This window comes from Hyla sarda, unplaced genomic scaffold (genome assembly GCF_029499605.1).
Source record: "Hyla sarda isolate aHylSar1 unplaced genomic scaffold, aHylSar1.hap1 scaffold_958, whole genome shotgun sequence".
In the NCBI taxonomy this organism is placed as follows: Eukaryota; Metazoa; Chordata; class Amphibia; order Anura; family Hylidae; genus Hyla; species Hyla sarda.
Window position 1 is genome coordinate 38,089 of NW_026610988.1, and position 17,232 is coordinate 55,320.

Below are 17,232 nucleotides of genomic sequence, written 5' to 3' on the forward strand. Positions count from 1 at the left end.
TATTGTGTGTGCGGGGTCAGGATGTCCGGTGTATATTGTGTGCGGGGTCAGGATGTCCGGTGTATATTGTGTGTGCGGGGTCAGGATGTCCGGTGTATATTGTGTGCGGGGTCAGGATGTCCGGGGTATATTGTGTGTGCGGGGTCAGGATGTCCGGTGTATATTGTGTGTGCGGGGTCAGGATGTCCGGTGTATATTGTGTGTGCGGGGTCAGGATGTCCGGGGTATATTGTGTGTGCGGGGTCAGGATGTCCGGTGTATATTGTGTGTGCGGGGTCAGGATGTCCGGTGTATATTGTGTGTGCGGGGTCAGGATGTCCGGTGTATATTGTGTGTGCGGGGTCAGGATGTCCGGTGTATATTGTGTGCGGGGTCAGGATGTCCGGTGTATATTGTGTGTGCGGGGTCAGGATGTCTGGTGTATATTGTGTGCGGGATCAGGATGTCCGGTGTATATTGTGTGTGCGGGGTCAGGATGTCCGGGGTATTGTGTGTGCGGGGTCAGGATGTCCGGGGTATATTGTGTGCGGGGTCAGGATGTCCGGTGTATATTGTGTGTGCGGGGTCAGGATGTCCGGTGTATTGTGTGTGCGGGGTCAGGATGTCCGGTGTATATTGTGTGTGCGGGGTCAGGATGTCCGGTGTATATTGTGTGCGGGGTCAGGATGTCCGGTGTATATTGTGTGCGGGGTCAGGATGTCCGGTGTATATTGTGTGTGCGGGGTCAGGATGTCCGGTGTATATTGTGTGCGGGGTCAGGATGTCCGGTGTATATTGTGTGTGCGGGGTCAGGATGTCCGGTGTATATTGTGTGTGCGGGGTCAGGATGTCCGGTGTATATTGTGTGTGCGGGGTCAGGATGTCCGGTGTATATTGTGTGCGGGGTCAGGATGTCCGGTGTATATTGTGTGTGCGGGGTCAGGATGTCTGGTGTATATTGTGTGCGGGATCAGGATGTCCGGTGTATATTGTGTGTGCGGGGTCAGGATGTCCGGTGTATATTGTGTGTGCGGGGTCAGGATGTCCGGTGTATATTGTGTGTGCGGGGTCAGGATGTCCGGTGTATATTGTGTGTGCGGGGTCAGGATGTCCGGGGTATTGTGTGTGCGGGGTCAGGATGTCCGGTGTATATTGTGTGCGGGGTCAGGATGTCCGGGTATGTTGTGTGCGGGGTCAGGATGTCCGGTGTATATTGTGTGCGGGGTCAGGATGTCCGGTGTATATTGTGTGTGCGGGGTCAGGATGTCCGGTGTATATTGTGTGCGGGGTCAGGATGTCCGGTGTATATTGTGTGCGGGGTCAGGATGTCCGGTGTATATTGTGTGTGCGGGGTCAGGATGTCGGTGTATATTGTGTGTGCGGGGTCAGGATGTCCGGTGTATATTGTGTGTGCGGGGTCAGGATGTCCGGTGTATATTGTGTGTGCGGGGTCAGGATGTCCGGGGTATATTGTGTGTGCGGGGTCAGGATGTCCGGTGTATATTGTGTGCGGGGTCAGGATGTCCGGGGTATTGTGTGTGCGGGGTCAGGATGTCCGGGGTATATTGTGTGTGCGGGGTCAGGATGTCCGGTGTATATTGTGTGTGCGGGGTCAGGATGTCCGGGGTATTGTGTGTGCGGGGTCAGGATGTCCGGTGTATATTGTGTGTGCGGGGTCAGGATGTCCGGTGTATATTGTGTGCGGGGTCAGGATGTCCGGGGTATTGTGTGTGCGGGGTCAGGATGTCCGGGGTATATTGTGTGTGCGGGGTCAGGATGTCCGGTGTATATTGTGTGCGGGGTCAGGATGTCCGGTGTATATTGTGTGTGCGGGGTCAGGATGTCCGGTGTATATTGTGTGTGCGGGGTCAGGATGTCCGGTGTATATTGTGTGTGCGGGGTCAGGATGTCCGGGGTATTGTGTGTGCGGGGTCAGGATGTCCGGGGTATTGTGTGTGCGGGGTCAGGATGTCCGGTGTATATTGTGTGTGCGGGGTCAGGATGTCCGGTGTATATTGTGTGTGCGGGGTCAGGATGTCCGGTGTATATTGTGTGTGCGGGGTCAGGATGTCCGGGTATTGTGTGTGCGGGGTCAGGATGTCCGGTGTATATTGTGTGCGGGGTCAGGATGTCCGGTGTATATTGTGTGCGGGGTCAGGATGTCCGGTGTATATTGTGTGTGCGGGGTCAGGATGTCCGGGGTATATTGTGTGCGGGGTCAGGATGTCCGGTGTATATTGTGTGTGCGGGGTCAGGATGTCCGGTGTATATTGTGTGTGCGGGGTCAGGATGTCCGGTGTATATTGTGTGTGCGGGGTCAGGATGTCCGGTGTATATTGTGTGTGCGGGGTCAGGATGTCCGGTGTATATTGTGTGTGCGGGGTCAGGATGTCCGGTGTATATTGTGTGCGGGGTCAGGATGTCCGGTGTATATTGTGTGCGGGGTCAGGATGTCCGGGGTATTGTGTGTGCGGGGTCAGGATGTCCGGTGTGTATTGTGTGTGCGGGGTCAGGATGTCCGAGGTATTGTGTGTGCGGGGTCAGGATGTCCGGTGTATATTGTGTGCGGGGTCAGGATGTCCGGTGTATATTGTGTGTGCGGGGTCAGGATGTCCGGTGTATATTGTGTGCGGGGTCAGGATGTCCGGGGTATTGTGTGTGCGGGGTCAGAATGTCCGGTGTATATTGTGTGTGCGGGGTCAGGATGTCCGGGTATTGTGTGTGCGGGGTCAGGATGTCCGGTGTATATTGTGTGTGCGGGGTCAGGATGTCCGGTGTATATTGTGTGTGCGGGGTCAGGATGTCCGGGGTATATTGTGTGTGCGGGGTCAGGATGTCCGGTGTATATTGTGTGCGGGGTCAGGATGTCCGGTGTATATTGTGTGTGCGGGGTCAGGATGTCCGGTGTATATTGTGTGTGCGGGGTCAGGATGTCCGGTGTATATTGTGTGTGCGGGGTCAGCATGTCCGGTGTATATTGTGTGCGGGGTCAGGATGTCCGGTGTATATTGTGTGTGCGGGGTCAGCATGTCCGGTGTATATTGTGTGCGGGGTCAGGATGTCCGGGGTATATTGTGTGTGCGGGGTCAGGATGTCCGGTGTATATTGTGTGTGCGGGGTCAGGATGTCCGGTGTATATTGTGTGTGCGGGGTCAGGATGTCCGGTGTATATTGTGTGTGCGGGGTCAGGATGTCCGGTGTATATTGTGTGTGCGGGGTCAGGATGTCCGGTGTATATTGTGTGCGGGGTCAGGATGTCCGGTGTATATTGTGTGTGCGGGGTCAGGATGTCCGGTGTATATTGTGTGCGGGGTCAGGATGTCCGGTGTATATTGTGTGTGCGGGGTCAGGATGTCCGGTGTATATTGTGTGCGGGGTCAGGATGTCCGGTGTATATTGTGTGCGGGGTCAGGATGTCCGGTGTATATTGTGTGTGCGGGGTCAGGATGTCCGGTGTATATTGTGTGTGCGGGGTCAGGATGTCCGGTGTATATTGTGTGTGCGGGGTCAGGATGTCCGGTGTATATTGTGTGTGCGGGGTCAGGATGTCCGGTGTATATTGTGTGCGGGGTCAGGATGTCCGGTGTATATTGTGTGTGCGGGGTCAGGATGTCCGGGGTATTGTGTGTGCGGGGTCAGGATGTCCGGGGTATTGTGTGTGCGGGGTCAGGATGTCCGGTGTATATTGTGTGCGGGGTCAGGATGTCCGGGGTATATTGTGTGTGCGGGGTCAGGATGTCCGGGGTATATTGTGTGTGCGGGGTCAGGATGTCCGGGGTATATTGTGTGTGCGGGGTCAGGATGTCCGGTGTATATTGTGTGCGGGGTCAGGATGTCCGGTGTATATTTTGTGCGGGGTCAGGATGTCCGGTGTATATTGTGTGTGCGGGGTCAGGATGTCCGGGGTATTGTGTGTGCGGGGTCAGGATGTCCGGGGTATTGTGTGTGCGGGGTCAGGATGTCCGGTGTATATTGTGTGTGCGGGGTCAGGATGTCCGGGGTATTGTGTGTGCGGGGTCAGGATGTCCGGTGTATATTGTGTGTGCGGGGTCAGGATGTCCGGTGTATATTTTGTGCGGGGTCAGGATGTCCGGTGTATATTGTGTGTGCGGGGTCAGGATGTCCGGTGTATATTGTGTGCGGGGTCAGGATGTCCGGTGTATATTGTGTGTGCGGGGTCAGGATGTCCGGTGTATATTTTGTGCGGGGTCAGGATGTCCGGTGTATATTGTGTGTGCGGGGTCAGGATGTCCGGTGTATATTGTGTGCGGGGTCAGGATGTCCGGTGTATATTGTGTGTGCGGGGTCAGGATGTCCGGTGTATATTGTGTGTGCGGGGTCAGGATGTCCGGGGTATTGTGTGTGCGGGGTCAGGATGTCCGGTGTATATTGTGTGCGGGGTCAGGATGTCCGGTGTATTGTGTGTGCGGGGTCAGGATGTCCGGGGTATTGTGTGTGCGGGGTCAGGATGTCCGGTGTATATTGTGTGCGGGGTCAGGATGTCCGGTGTATATTTTGTGCGGGGTCAGGATGTCCGGTGTATATTGTGTGTGCGGGGTCAGGATGTCCGGGGTATTGTGTGTGCGGGGTCAGGATGTCCGGTGTATATTGTGTGTGCGGGGTCAGGATGTCCAGGGTATTGTGTGTGCGGGTTCAGGATGTCCGGGGTGTATTGTGTGTGCGGGGTCAGGATGTCCGGTGTATTGTGTGTGCGGGGTCAGGATGTCCGGTGTATTGTGTGTGCGGGGTCAGGATGTCCGGTGTATATTGTGTGTGCGGGGTCAGGATGTCCGGTGTATATTGTGTGTGCGGGGTCAGGATGTCCGGTGTATATTGTGTGTGCGGGGTCAGGATGTCCGGTGTATATTGTGTGCGGGGTCAGGATGTCCGGGGTATTGTGTGCGGGGTCAGGATGTCCGGTGTATATTGTGTGTGCGGGGTCAGGATGTCCGGTGTATATTGTGTGTGCGGGGTCAGGATGTCCGGGGTATTGTGTGCGGGGTCAGGATGTCCGGTGTATTGTGTGTGCGGGGTCAGGATGTCCGGGGTATATTGTGTGTGCGGGGTCAGGATGTCCGGTGTATATTGTGTGTGCGGGGTCAGGATGTCCGGTGTATATTGTGTGTGCGGGGTCAGGATGTCCGGTGTATTGTGTGTGCGGGGTCAGGATGTCCGGTGTATATTGTGTGTGCGGGGTCAGGATGTCCGGTGTATATTGTGTGTGCGGGGTCAGGATGTCCGGTGTATATTGTGTGTGCGGGGTCAGGATGTCCGGGGTATTGTGTGTGCGGGGTCAGGATGTCCGGTGTATATTGTGTGCGGGGTCAGGATGTCCGGTGTATATTGTGTGCGGGGTCAGGATGTCCGGTGTATATTGTGTGCGGGGTCAGGATGTCCGGTGTATATTGTGTGTGCGGGGTCAGGATGTCCGGTGTATTGTGTGCGGGGTCAGGATGTCCGGTGTATATTGTGTGCGGGGTCAGGATGTCCGGTGTATATTGTGTGCGGGGTCAGGATGTCCGGTGTATATTGTGTGTGCGGGGTCAGGATGTCCGGTGTATATTGTGTGCGGGGTCAGGATGTCCGGTGTATATTGTGTGCGGGGTCAGGATGTCCGGTGTATATTGTGTGCGGGGTCAGGATGTCCGGTGTATATTTTGTGCGGGGTCAGGATGTCCGGTGTATATTGTGTGCGGGGTCAGGATGTCCGGGGTATTGTGTGTGCGGGGTCAGGATGTCCGGGGTATATTGTGTGCGGGGTCAGGATGTCCGGTGTATATTGTGTGCGGGGTCAGGATGTCCGGTGTATATTGTGTGCGGGGTCAGGATGTCCGGTGTATATTGTGTGTGCGGGGTCAGGATGTCCGGTGTATATTGTGTGCGGGGTCAGGATGTCCGGTGTATATTGTGTGTGCGGGGTCAGGATGTCCGGTATATTGTGTGTGCGGGGTCAGGATGTCCGGTGTATATTGTGTGTGCGGGGTCAGGATGTCCGGTGTATATTGTGTGCGGGGTCAGGATGTCCGGTGTATATTGTGTGTGCGGGGTCAGGATGTCCGGTGTATATTGTGTGCGGGGTCAGGATGTCCGGTGTATATTTTGTGCGGGGTCAGGATGTCCGGGGTATTGTGTGTGCGGGGCCAACAAGGTCGGCGTGTCACTTTTGGCATCCTTTTTGGCTCAGCCATGAGACTGTTCCCTTCTCCTGCAGGAGGGGGCGCTGGACCTGGCGGTGGAAGGCGGCATTGAATCTCCAATTGGGAAAATCGTGGTGTCTGCGATATACGACGGGGGCGCAGCTGACCGTCACGGTGCGTCACATGGTGGAACATAATGAATTCCTGCCGCCATTACAGCTCTGTAGAGGGCGACGCCTACGTGAATAGACAATCTCTCCAGTCGCTGTAATGGCTGCCACTGGGGGAGGGAATGGAATGACCCTTCATTACCCAGGAGCCCCTTGTAGAGTGACCGCTCCATCTCTCCTGTAGGGGGCATCGTGCAGGGGGACGAGATTCTGTCCGTGAATGGGAAGATCCTGATGGACGTGACCTTATCGGAGGCGCAGAGCACGCTGTCCAGAGCCTGGGGCTCCGGGGGGGTAAGTGAAGCCCTGCAGGACCTGGTCTCTGCCGGTCACTCATTCTCCTCATCTGCCTTCTCCTGTGTTCCTCCTCTTCTTTCACATCATCCTCCACTTCTTTATCCTCCTCCTCCTTATCTATCTTCTTCTTTCCTCTTCTTTCTTTCCTCTTCTTTCTTTCCTCTTCTTTCTTTCCTCTTCTTTCTTTCCTCTTCTTTCTTTCCTCTTCTTTTCTTCTTCCTCTTCTTCCTCTTCCTCTTCTCTCTTCTTCCTCTTCTCTCTTCTTCCTCTTCTCTCTTCTTCCTCTTCTCTCTTCTTCCTCTTCTCTCTTCTTCCTCTTCCTCTTCTCTCTTCTTCCTCTTTTCTCTCTTCTTCCTCTTTTCTCTTCTCTCTTCTTCCTCTTTTCTCTCTTCTTCACTCCTCTTCTCTCTTCTCTCCTCTTCACTCCTCTTCTCTCTTCTCTCCTCTTCTCTCCTCTTCTCTCTTCTCTCCTCTCCTCTCCTCTTCTCTCCTCTTCTCTCTTCTCTCCTCTCCTCTCCTCTTCTCTCCTCTTCTCTCTTCTTCTCTCTCCTCTTCTCTCTTCTTCTCTCTCCTCTTCTCCCTTCTCTCTTCTCTTCTTCTCTCTTCTCTCCTCTTCTCTCTTCTCTCCTCTTCTCCCTTCTCCCTTCTCTCTTCTTCTCTCCTCTTCTCCCTTCTCTCCTCTTCTCTTCTCTCTTCTCTCCTCTTCTTCTCTCTTCTCTCCTCTTCTCTCCTCTTCTCTCCTCTTCTCTCCTCTCTCCTCTTCTCCCTTCTCTCTTTCCTCTTCTCTTCTCTCTTCTCTCCTCTTCTCTCTTCTCTCCTCTTCTCTCTTCTCTCCTCTTCTCTCCTCTTCTCTCTTCTCTCCTCTTCTCTCCTCTTCTCTCCTCTTCTCTCCTCTTCTTCTCTCCTCTTCTTCTCTCCTCTTCTTCTCTCCTCTTCTTCTCTCCTCTTCTTCTCTCCTCTTCTTCTCTCCTCTTCTTCTCTCCTCTTCTTCTCTCCTCTTCTTCTCTCCTCTTCTCTCCTCTTCTCTCCTCTCCCCTCTTCTCTCCTCTCCCCTCTTCTCTCCTCTTCTCTCTTCCTCTTTCTTTTCATCATTCATTTAATTTTCTCTTCACAGGATTGGATTGACCTGGTTATAGCCGTTTCTCCTCCAAAGGAATATGATGATGAAGTGTAAGTGTGACTTACGATCGTTGCCAGCCCCTCCCCCGAGGTTCTCTTGTCTTCCTGTAGGGCTGGGAACACCTGGGTTAGGGAAATGGTTTATATGTGTCTCGAAGGTCATAATGGGTCAGGGGTTCCGCTGTGTAATGTGGAGTGACTGCAGCTCGGAGGGTGAGGGGTCAGAGAGGAACACCTGACCGTACGGAGCCTCCAAGGTCCTCTATCACATGTCATGGGCCGGTTGTATGACACCGACGGAGCAGCTTGTAGTTCTCTATCCTGCGGCCCCTTAGTATTTCCCGATGATCTCGCTCTGTTCTCCGCAGCGTCTCCGATGCCATTGAACAGTTTGAAAACCACTTCTGTGCATATAGACGAGGCTTCCTGGTGCACAGACCAGAACTGTCAGGTGACTCTCTGGCATACGGTGGTGTGACTCTGTGGGCGGTTCTCCGGCGTGACGCTGTGGGCGGTTCTCCGGCGTGCCGTGGTGTGACGCTGTGGGCGGTTCTCCGGCATGCCGTGGTGTGACGCTGTGGGCGGTTCTCCGGCGTGCCGTGGTGTGACGCTGTGGGCGGTTCTCCGGCGTGCCGTGGTGTGACGCTGTGGGCGGTTCTCCGGCGTGCCGTGGTGTGACGCTGTGGGCGGTTCTCCGGTGTGCCGTGGTGTGACGCTGTGGGCGGTTCTCCGGTGTGCCGTGGTGTGAAGCTGTGGGCGGTTCTCCGGCGTTCTGTGGTGTGATGCTTTGGGCGGTTCTCTGGCGAGCCGTGGTGTGACGCTGTGGGCGGTTCTCCGGCGAGCCATGGTGTGACGCTGTGGGCGGTTCTCTGGCGAGCCATGGTGTGACGCTGTGGGCGGTTCTCTGGACGACTGCTGACAATCCTATTATTGCCCCCATGTATTTTGGTTATTATGATCTGGTTATCTATAGGGAACTGCTGTAGGGTGGATGAAGCTGCTCCCCGGGGTCAGACAGTAGGGTGGATGGAGCTGCTCCCCGGGGTCAGACAGTAGGGTGGATGGAGCTGCTCCCCGGGGTCCGTCTGTAGGGTGGATGCAGCTGCTCCCCGGGGTCAGACTGTAGGGTGGATGAAGCTGCTCCCCGGGGTCAGACAGTAGGGTGGATGGAGCTGCTCCCCGGGGTCAGACTGTAGGGTGGATGAAGCTGCTCCCTGGGGTCAGACAGTAGGGTGGATGAAGCTGCTCCCTGGGGTCAGACTGTAGGGTGGATGAAGCTGCTCCCCGGGGTCCGTCTGTAGGGTGGATGAAGCTGCTCCCTGGGGTCAGACTGTAGGGTGGATGAAGCTGCTCCCTGGGGTCAGACAGTAGGGTGGATGGAGCTGCTCCCCGGGGTCAGACTGTAGGGTGGATGGAGCTGCTCCCCGGGGTCAGACTGTAGGGTGGATGAAGCTGCTCCCTGGGGTCAGACTGTAGGGTGGATGAAGCTGCTCCCCGGGGTCAGACTGTAGGGTGGATGAAGCTGCTCCCCGGGGTCAGACTGTAGGGTGGATGAAGCTGCTCCCTGGGGTCAGACTGTAGGGTGGATGGAGCTGCTCCCCGGGGTCAGACTGTAGGGTGGATGAAGCTGCTCCCCGGGGGTCAGACTGTAGGGTGGATGAAGCTGCTCCCTGGGGTCAGACAGTAGGGTGGATGGAGCTGCTCCCCGGGGTCAGACTGTAGGGTGGATGAAGCTGCTCCCCGGGGTCAGACTGTAGGGTGGATGAAGCTGCTCCCCGGGGTCAGACTGTAGGGTGGATGAAGCTGCTCCCTGGGGTCAGACTGTAGGGTGGATGGAGCTGCTCCCCGGGGTCAGACTGTAGGGTGGATGGAGCTGCTCCCCGGAGTCAGACTGTAGGGTGGATGGAGCTGCTCCCCGGGGTCAGACTGTAGGGTGGATGGAGCTGCTCCCCGGGGTCAGACTGTAGGGTGGATGGAGCTGCTCCCCGGGGTCAGACTGTAGGGTGGATGAAGCTGCTCCCCGGGGGTGCGTCTGTAGGGTGGATGAAGCTGCTCCCCGGGGTCAGACTGTAGGGTGGATGAAGCTGCTCCCTGGGGTCAGACTGTAGGGTGGATGGAGCTGCTCCCTGGGGTCAGACTGTAGGATGGATGAAGCTGCTCCCCGGGGTCCGTCTGTAGGGTGGATGAAGCTGCTCCCCGGGGTCCGTCTGTAGGGTGGATGAAGCTGCTCCCTGGGGTCAGACTGTAGGGTGGATGGAGCTACTCCCTGGGGTCAGACTGTAGGGTGGATGAAGCTGCTCCCCGGGGTCAGACTGTAGGGTGGATGCAGCTGCTCCCCGGGGTCAGACTGTAGGGTGGATGGAGCTGCTCCCCGGGGTCAGACTGTAGGGTGGATGGAGCTACTCCCCGGGGTCAGACTGTAGGGTGGATGGAGCTGCTCCCCGGGGTCAGACTGTAGGGTGGATGAAGCTGCTCCCTGGGGTCAGACTGTAGGGTGGATGGAGCTGCTCCCTGGGGTCAGACAGTAGGGTGGATGCAGCTGCTCCCCGGAGTCAGACTGTAGGGTGGATGGAGCTGCTCCCCGGGGTCAGACTGTAGGGTGGATGAAGCTGCTCCCCGGGGTCAGACTGTAGGGTGGATGAAGCTGCTCCCTGGGGTCAGACTGTAGGGTGGATGGAGCTACTCCCCGGGGTCAGACTGTAGGGTGGATGAAGCTGCTCCCTGGGGTCAGACTGTAGGGTGGATGGAGCTGCTCCCCGGGGTCAGACTGTAGGGTGGATGAAGCTGCTCCCTGGGGTCAGACAGTAGGGTGGATGGAGCTGCTCCCCGGGGTCAGACTGTAGGGTGGATGAAGCTGCTCCCCGGGGTCAGACTGTAGGGTGGATGAAGCTGCTCCCTGGGGTCAGACTGTAGGGTGGATGGAGCTACTCCCCGGGGTCAGACTGTAGGGTGGATGGAGCTGCTCCCTGGGGTCAGACAGTAGGGTGGATGGAGCTGCTCCCTGGGGTCAGACTGTAGGGTGGATGGAGCTGCTCCCCGGGGTCAGACTGTAGGTTGGATGAAGCTGCTCCCTGGGGTCACTGTAGTCTGGAGAGGATGGGAGGATCAGTCACTGTATTTGGGGGGAGGGTGGGAGGAGCCTTCACTGTAGTTGGGGGGGAGGGTGGGAGGATCAGTCACTGTAGTGGGGGAAGGGGGGAAGGATCGGTCACTGTAGTTGGGGGGAGGGTGGGAGGATCGGTCACTGTAGTTGGGGGGTGCGGGGTCTCACTGGCCCATCATATATGAGCAGAGCCCTCACTGACCCATCATGTATAGGGCGCGGGGTCTCACTGACCCATCATATATACGGGGCGCGGGGTCTCACTGGCCCAACCTGTAGGGGGCGTGGGTCTCTCTGACCCATCATACGGGGCTCAGGGTCTCACTGACCCATCATGTACAGGGTCTCACTGGCTCCTCCTGTGATCACATAGTATATCACTATACATAGAATATACATCTACTGCAGCCTATGGGTGAGGGGCTGCTGAGGGGTTAATCTGATAGCACATTGATCATTCTTGACATAGCAGCCAACTGGTCAATAAGGTCTTGAAAACCATGGGCCCTCTTGTGTACGAGATGGGGCCCCTCCATGGTCTTACAGGAGAGGGGGCCCCTCCATGGTCTACAGGAGAGGGGGCCCAATAGTGTGGCTTCACTAAGATCCGAAGGGGAGATGCTGGGGTCATTGGCATTGTTCCTTTTGGCATAGACTTCTTTTTATACCTGCTGCTCAGCTCTGAGGGGTCTGATATGGTTCACCTTCTGCTCAGCTCTGGGGGGTCTGATATGGATTCGCCTGCTGCTCAGGTCTGGGGGGTCTGATATGGTTCGCCTGCTGCTCAGCTCTGGGGAGTCTGATATGGTTCGCCTGCTGCTCAGCTCTGGGGGGTCTGATATGGTTCGCCAGCTGCTCAGCTCTGGGGGGTCTGATATGGTTCGCCAGCTGCTCAGCTCTGGGGGGTCTGATATGGTTCGCCAGCTGCTCAGGTCTGGGGGGTCTGATATGGTTCGCCTTCTGCTCAGCTCTGGGGGGTCTGATATGGTTCGCCAGCTGCTCAGCTCTGGGGGGTCTGATATGGTTCGCCTGCTGCTCAGCTCTGGGGGGTCTGATATGGTTCGCCTGCTGCTCAGCTCTGGGGAGTCTGATATGGTTCGCCTGCTGCTCAGCTCTGGGGGGTCTGATATGGTTCGTCTGCTGCTCAGCTCTGGGGGGTCTGATATGGTTCGCCTTCTGCTCAGCTCTGGGGGGTCTGATATGGTTCGCCAGCTGCTCAGCTCTGGGGGGTCTGATATGGTTCGCCTGCTGCTCAGCTCTGGGGGGTCTGATATGGTTCGCCTGCTGCTCAGCTCTGGGGGGTCTGATATGGTTCGCCTGCTGCTCAGCTCTGGGGGGTCTGATATGGTTCGCCAGCTGCTCAGCTCTGGGGGGTCTGATATGGTTCGCCAGCTGCTCAGCTCTGGGGGGTCTGATATGGTTCGCCTTCTGCTCAGCTCTGGGGGGTCTGATATGGTTCACCTGCTGCTTAACTCTGGGGGGTCTGATATGGTTCACCTGCTGCTAAGCTCTGGGGGGTCTCATATGGCTCTCCAGCTGCTCAGCTCTGGGGGGTCTGATATGGTTCGCCTTCTGCTCAGCTCTGGGGGGTCTGATATGGTTCGCCAGCTGCTCAGCTCTGGGGGGTCTGATATGGTTCGCCTGCTGCTCAGCTCTGGGGGGTCTGATATGGTTCGCCTGCTGCTCAGCTCTGGGGGGTCTGATATGGTTCGCCTGCTGCTCAGCTCTGGGGGGTCTGATATGGTTCGCCTGCTGCTCAGCTCTGGGGGGTCTGATATGGTTCGCCAGCTGCTCAGCTCTGGGGGGTCTGATATGGTTCGCCAGCTGCTCAGCTCTGGGGGGTCTGATATGGTTCGCCTGCTGCTCAGCTCTGGGGAGTCTGATATGGTTCGCCTGCTGCTCAGCTCTGGGGGGTCTGATATGGTTCGCCTGCTGCTCAGCTCTGGGGGGTCTGATATGGTTCGCCTGCTGCTCAGCTCTGGGGGGTCTGATATGGTTCGCCTGCTGCTCAGCTCTGGGGGGTCTGATATGGTTCGCCTGCTGCTCAGCTCTGGGGGGTCTGATATGGTTCGCCTTCTGCTCAGCTCTGGGGGGTCTGATATGGTTCGCCAGCTGCTCAGCTCTGGGGGGTCTGATATGGTTCGCCTGCTGCTCAGCTCTGGGGGGTCTGATATGGTTCGCCTGCTGCTCAGCTCTGGGGGGTCTGATATGGTTCACCTGCTGCTAAGCTCTGGGGGGTCTCATATGGCTCTCCAGCTGCTCAGCTCTGGGGGGTCTGATATGGTTCGCCTTCTGCTCAGCTCTGGGGGGTCTGATATGGTTCGCCTGCTGCTCAGCTCTGGGGGGTCTGATATGGTTCGCCTGCTGCTCAGCTCTGGGGGGTCTGATATGGTTCGCCTGCTGCTCAGCTCTGGGGGGTCTGATATGGTTCGCCAGCTGCTCAGCTCTGGGGGGTCTGATATGGTTCGCCAGCTGCTCAGCTCTGGGGGGTCTGATATGGTTCGCCTGCTGCTCAGCTCTGGGGAGTCTGATATGGTTCGCCTGCTGCTCAGCTCTGGGGGGTCTGATATGGTTCGCCTGCTGCTCAGCTCTGGGGGGTCTGATATGGTTCGCCTGCTGCTCAGCTCTGGGGGGTCTGATATGGTTCGCCTGCTGCTCAGCTCTGGGGGGTCTGATATGGTTCGCCTTCTGCTCAGCTCTGGGGGGTCTGATATGGTTCGCCAGCTGCTCAGCTCTGGGGGGTCTGATATGGTTCGCCTGCTGCTCAGCTCTGGGGGGTCTGATATGGTTCGCCTGCTGCTCAGCTCTGGGGGGTCTGATATGGTTCGCCTGCTGCTCAGCTCTGGGGGGTCTGATATGGTTCGCCTGCTGCTCAGCTCTGGGGGGTCTGATATGGTTCGCCTTCTGCTCAGCTCTGGGGGGTCTGATATGGTTCGCCAGCTGCTCAGCTCTGGGGGGTCTGATATGGTTCGCCTGCTGCTCAGCTCTGGGGGGTCTGATATGGTTCGCCTGCTGCTCAGCTCTGGGGGGTCTGATATGGTTCGCCAGCTGCTCAGCTCTGGGGGGTCTGATATGGTTCGCCAGCTGCTCAGCTCTGGGGGGTCTGATATGGTTTGCCTTCTGCTCAGCTCTGGGGGGTCTGATATGGTTCACCTGCTGCTCAACTCTGGGGGGTCTGATATGGTTCACCTGCTGCTAAGCTCTGGGGGGTCTCATATGGCTCTCCTGCTGCTCAGCTCTGGGGGTCTGATTTGGCAAATGGAGTTCTGAGGTTTCTTTGTAGAGTTTAGTGCATCCCCAGCCCCCGCACACAACTAGAGAACTCCTGTAATGCGCACTTGTTGATGCTGATGGTCTGGAGGTGTCTGGGCCGCGGGGGCTTCACCCCCTGGTGATGATGGGTGGGAGGACAAAGACAGCAGACGGGCAGGTCCATCTAGGGCTGATCACTAGCCACTCCTGAGCCGAGGATCATGGGAGAAATCAGGACAATTTACCCCTTATAGTCTTCTTCAGGACTGGAATGTATAAGGTCCCCATATTAGATCTCCATATTATATCCACACATTTGATCTCTATTAGATCTCTGTATTAGACCCCCCTATATTAGATCTCCTTATTAGATCCCCCGCATTAGACCTCTGTATTAGATCCCCCTATATTAGATCTCCTTATTAGATCCCCCGCGTTAGACCTCTGTATTAGATCCCCCTATATTAGATCTCCTTATTAGATCCCCCGCGTTAGACCTCTGTATTAGATCCCCCTATATTAGATCTCCTTATTAGATCCCCCGCGTTAGACCTCTGTATTAGATCCCCCTATATTAGATCTCCTTATTAGATCCCCCGCGTTAGACCTCTGTATTAGATCCCTGTATAGATCAAATCTCCTCTGTTCTGCAGTAATCAGATCCCATAATACAAGTCGTCCACAGAACTGACCACGATGTCACCTTCCTGTGTGTGGACATGAAATGTGCTGTATACATTGTAGATATGTGACCTCTGTATACAGCTCGGATACATTGTAGATATGTGACCTCTGTATACAGCTCGGATACATTGTAGATATGTGACCTCTGTATACAGCTCGGATACATTGTAGATATGTGACCTCTGTATACAGCTCGGATACATTGTAGATATGTGACCTCTGTATACAGCTCGGATACATTGTAGATATGTGACCTCTGTATACAGCTCGGATACATTGTAGATATGTGACCTCTGTATACAGCTCGGATACATTGTAGATATGTGACCTCTGTATACAGCTCGGATACATTGTAGATATGTGACCTCTGTATACAGCTCGGATACATTGTAGATATGTGACCTCTGTATACAGCTCGGATACATTGTAGATATGTGACCTCTGTATACAGCTCGGATACATTGTAGATATGTGACCTCTGTATACAGCTCGGATACATTGTAGATATGTGACCTCTGTATACAGCTCGGATACATTGTAGATATGTGACCTCTGTATACAGCTCGGATACATTGTAGATATGTGACCTCTGTATACAGCTCGGATACATTGTAGATATGTGACCTCTGTATACAGCTCGGATACATTGTAGATATGTGACCTCTGTATACAGCTCGGATACATTGTAGATATGTGACCTCTGTATACAGCTCGGATACATTGTAGATATGTGACCTCTGTATACAGCTCGGATACATTGTAGATATGTGACCTCTGTATACAGCTCGGATATATTGTAGATATGTGACCTCTGTATACAGCTCGGATATATTGTAGATATGTGACCTCTGTATACAGCTCGGATATATTGTAGATATGTGACCTCTGTATACAGCTCGGATATATTGTAGATATGTGACCTCTGTATACAGCTACGATACATGGAGGATACGCAGCATGTTCTCTGCTTGTGCATGTAGTGTGACCGATTCCTGTAGAGATGATAATAAAGGACGACGTCTCATTGGATTCTGGGTCTTATTTTCAGTTTTTTGTTTTTCTTTCCCCAAGGACATTATTTTAAAGGAGAACATATGTGCCAGACACCACTAGAGGAAAACTGATCTCTGCTCCAGACACCACTAGAGGAAAACTGATCTCTGCTCCAGACATTACTAGAAGAAAACTGATCTCTGCTCCAGACATTACTAGAAGAAATCTGATCTCTGCTCCAGACATTACTAGAAGAAATCTGATCTATGCTCCAGACATTACTAGAGGAAAATTGATCTCTGCTCCAGACATTACTAGAGGAAAACTGATCTCTGCTCCAGACACCACTAGAGGAAAACTGATCTCTGCTCCAGACATTACTAGAAGAAATCTGATCTCTGCTCCAGACATTACTAGAAGAAATCTGATCTCTGCTCCAGACATTACTAGAAGAAATCTGATCTCTGCTCCAGACATTACTAGAGGAAAATTGATCTCTGCTCCAGGCATTACTAGAAGAAATCTGATCTCTGCTCCAGACATTACTAGAAGAAATCTGATCTCTGCTCCAGACATTACTAGAAGAAATCTGATCTCTGCTCCAGACATTACTAGAAGAAATCTGATCTATGCTCCAGACATTACTAGAGGAAAATTGATCTCTGCTCCAGGCATTACTAGAAGAAATCTGATCTCTGCTCCAGACATTACTAGAAGAAATCTGATCTCTGCTCCAGACATTACTAGAAGAAACCTGATCTCTGCTCCAGACATTACTAGAGGAAAATTGATCTCTGCTCCAGGCATTACTAGAAGATGCCTGCTTCAGAGATGGTAGTATGATGTGTTTCGTCCACAGATCAGGAATATATTTCCGTACACAGGAGCAGACACCGGCAGTGACACTTTTCTGAAATTAAAAAATAATATTAATAAAAATATCAGAATCTGTGATGGTTTCCGTGGCTGATTTTTATTACCCACAACCCCCCTCAGATGGTATTACTGCTGGTGGGCAGTGCCTCGTGGGTGTTCAGGTGGCCAGTCTCTTATCTCTGCGTCAGTCATATGCCGATTAATACCATGGCCATTACAGGTGACTCCGCTTCTTCCTGGGTTGCGCCTGGGCATTATTTATTTATATGGGGGCAGTAGAGAAGGTTCTAGAAGATTTCCGGTAGTGTCAGTGCTGGTGGCCGCTCACCCACAACTGCTGAGAATCAGATCGGCCTGTGGTGTGGGGCATTATATGGGGGCAGTAGAGAAGGTTCTAGAAGATTTCCGGTAGTGTCAGTGCTGGTGGCCGCTCACCCACAACTGCTGAGAATCAGATCGGCCTGTGGTGTGGGGCATTATATGGGGGCAGTAGAGAAGGTTCTAGAAGATCTCCGGTAGTGTCAATGCTGGTGGCCGCTCACCCACAACTCCTAACAATCTTATCGGCCTGTGGTGTGGGGCATTATATGGGGGCAGTAGAGAAGGTTCTAGAAGATTTCCG

General features: G+C 54.6%; 1 protein-coding gene across 1 annotated transcript in view; it reads left to right on the forward strand.

The window, feature by feature from the left end:
• LOC130350978 (harmonin-like) overlaps positions 1–16,686 on the forward strand; it is a 52,803-nt gene extending 36,117 nt beyond the window's left edge. The window contains exons 11-14 of the mRNA XM_056554903.1: positions 6,191–6,290; positions 6,471–6,580; positions 7,698–7,753; positions 15,813–16,686. Of these exons, the coding sequence (XP_056410878.1) occupies positions 6,191–6,290; positions 6,471–6,580; positions 7,698–7,753; positions 15,813–15,825 (279 nt within the window). The 3' untranslated portion in view covers positions 15,826–16,686. The remainder of the gene's footprint in view (positions 1–6,190; positions 6,291–6,470; positions 6,581–7,697; positions 7,754–15,812) is intronic.
• The last annotated feature ends 546 nt before the right edge of the window (positions 16,687–17,232 follow it).